The sequence below is a fragment of the Vigna unguiculata genome, chromosome 8 (assembly GCF_004118075.2).
Source record: "Vigna unguiculata cultivar IT97K-499-35 chromosome 8, ASM411807v1, whole genome shotgun sequence".
NCBI lineage: Eukaryota > Viridiplantae > Streptophyta > Magnoliopsida > Fabales > Fabaceae > Vigna > Vigna unguiculata.
This window is the reverse complement of record NC_040286.1, coordinates 17,493,218-17,494,844: the sequence shown is the minus strand read 5'-3', so window position 1 is coordinate 17,494,844 and position 1,627 is coordinate 17,493,218. Positions and strand designations below refer to the sequence as shown.

Here is a 1,627-nt window from a genome sequence, read left to right as displayed (position 1 = left end):
GCATTGTCATATTGGACGACAAATTGTTTTAATGTTGTGGTTGGATTTATGAAACCATCAAAGAAGGCATTCATACTCTCACTTCTTTGAATGGTGGACATACCAGCCCAAAATTGAGACTTCAAATAACAAGGAACCCATATATTTCTTTTGGCGTAAAGCGTAGAAAACCATTTGTTATGATGTAAGTCGAAACTGGATCTGAATTATTCCCAACCAAGCTCAAAATTAATTGTCGAGGTGGACTTGTACACCAATTCTTTCAAAACATGTTTTATGGTCTTGTATATTGTCAATCCACCCAACTTTTCGGGGACTTTCTTCATGATGTGCCACAAACACCAACGATGCTTGGTGTTGGGAAATACAACAGCAATAACATTTTTCATTACTTTGCATTGGTCAGTTATGATGCCATCTGGTGCCTTGTTCCCCATGCACCTCAATCAGCATTGAGAGAGCCATGTGAAAGTTGATGCATCCTCTGCAAAGACCAGCCCACATCCAAGTAGAATTGAGTGGCTATGATGGTTAACACCAAAGAAGGGTGCGAACGGCATGTCGTATTTGTTGGTGAGGTATGTAGTGTTGAATGATATGACATCACCAAAGTCCACTGACGCAACTCTACTCCTTGCATCTGCCCAAAACACATCAATGATGATATTTTCAGCATCAGTGTCAATTTCATAATAGAAGGAATTATTCAACTCTCTCATTCTTGAGAAATGTTGAATCAAAGCCTGGCCATCTCCCTCCTTGCCAAAAGCTCTTCTTTGCTGCTCGATGTAATTCCCTATGTCTCGCTCAAGAAACTGTAAGTTGACAAATCCTCCTGCTTGACCAACCAAGGACCTAAATGTCTTGTTCAAACGTACACCAACCTCGTCATTAATATCAAGTGTTCGCTGAGCCTGCAAATTCAATCTTCTATTTTCACGTATTAACCTTGATTTGGTTGGACTAATGTCATGATTGTGATTATGAACCACAATGCTTAGTATCCATGCTTCTGATTTGTTTACTGTTGTTAAGCATGTTGAACATTGTCTTTTTTGGGTTGGGTGGGTCTTCAATTCTGGCTGGATTTGGGACACATACTTCCCTTCCCTTGAGCAAACTAATTTCATGTAACACAACTGGTTATTGTCATCCTTTTTTGATGTACGAGTTCGAACACCAAAACCATATTTCACAGCATGTTGCTTGTAAAAACTCTTAACCTTTTCTACACTTTTAAATCGCATTCCAGTAGTGGGCACAACACCTTCCTCAGTGTTGTTAATGACTTGAGCACTATCAGACGTTTTATCCGCATCGAATGTGCCTAGTCCACAGTCTTCATCAAGTAAAGTTATGTCGTCCAAGCATATTAGGTCATCCTGTTCACCATTTTGCATTTGTTCATCAAAGTAAATTCACATTCAGTTTACTTCATCCATAACTCCACCATCCCAATGACCATTGGATCAGTTTAGGAATTTTATTCTTTGTTTATAAGTTTAAAACTCTGTTTGTGATTTATATGAAGGTAGCATGTAAGTAGCATTTGATTTCAGAAATAATATTTCAATAAGCTTAGGATTGCATTTCAGAATGTATAAGCAAAAAAAACTACATAATTAGT

At 38.1% G+C, this 1,627-nt stretch overlaps 1 protein-coding gene across 1 annotated transcript; it reads right to left on the bottom strand.

Annotated features, from left to right (window-relative positions):
• Positions 1-446: 446 nt before the first annotated feature.
• Positions 447-1,400, bottom strand: LOC114194948 (protein FAR-RED IMPAIRED RESPONSE 1-like). Its single transcript, XM_028085351.1, has one exon. The coding sequence runs from the start codon at positions 1,398-1,400 to the stop codon at positions 447-449; it is 954 nt and encodes a 317-aa protein (XP_027941152.1).
• Positions 1,401-1,627: the final 227 nt, after the last annotated feature.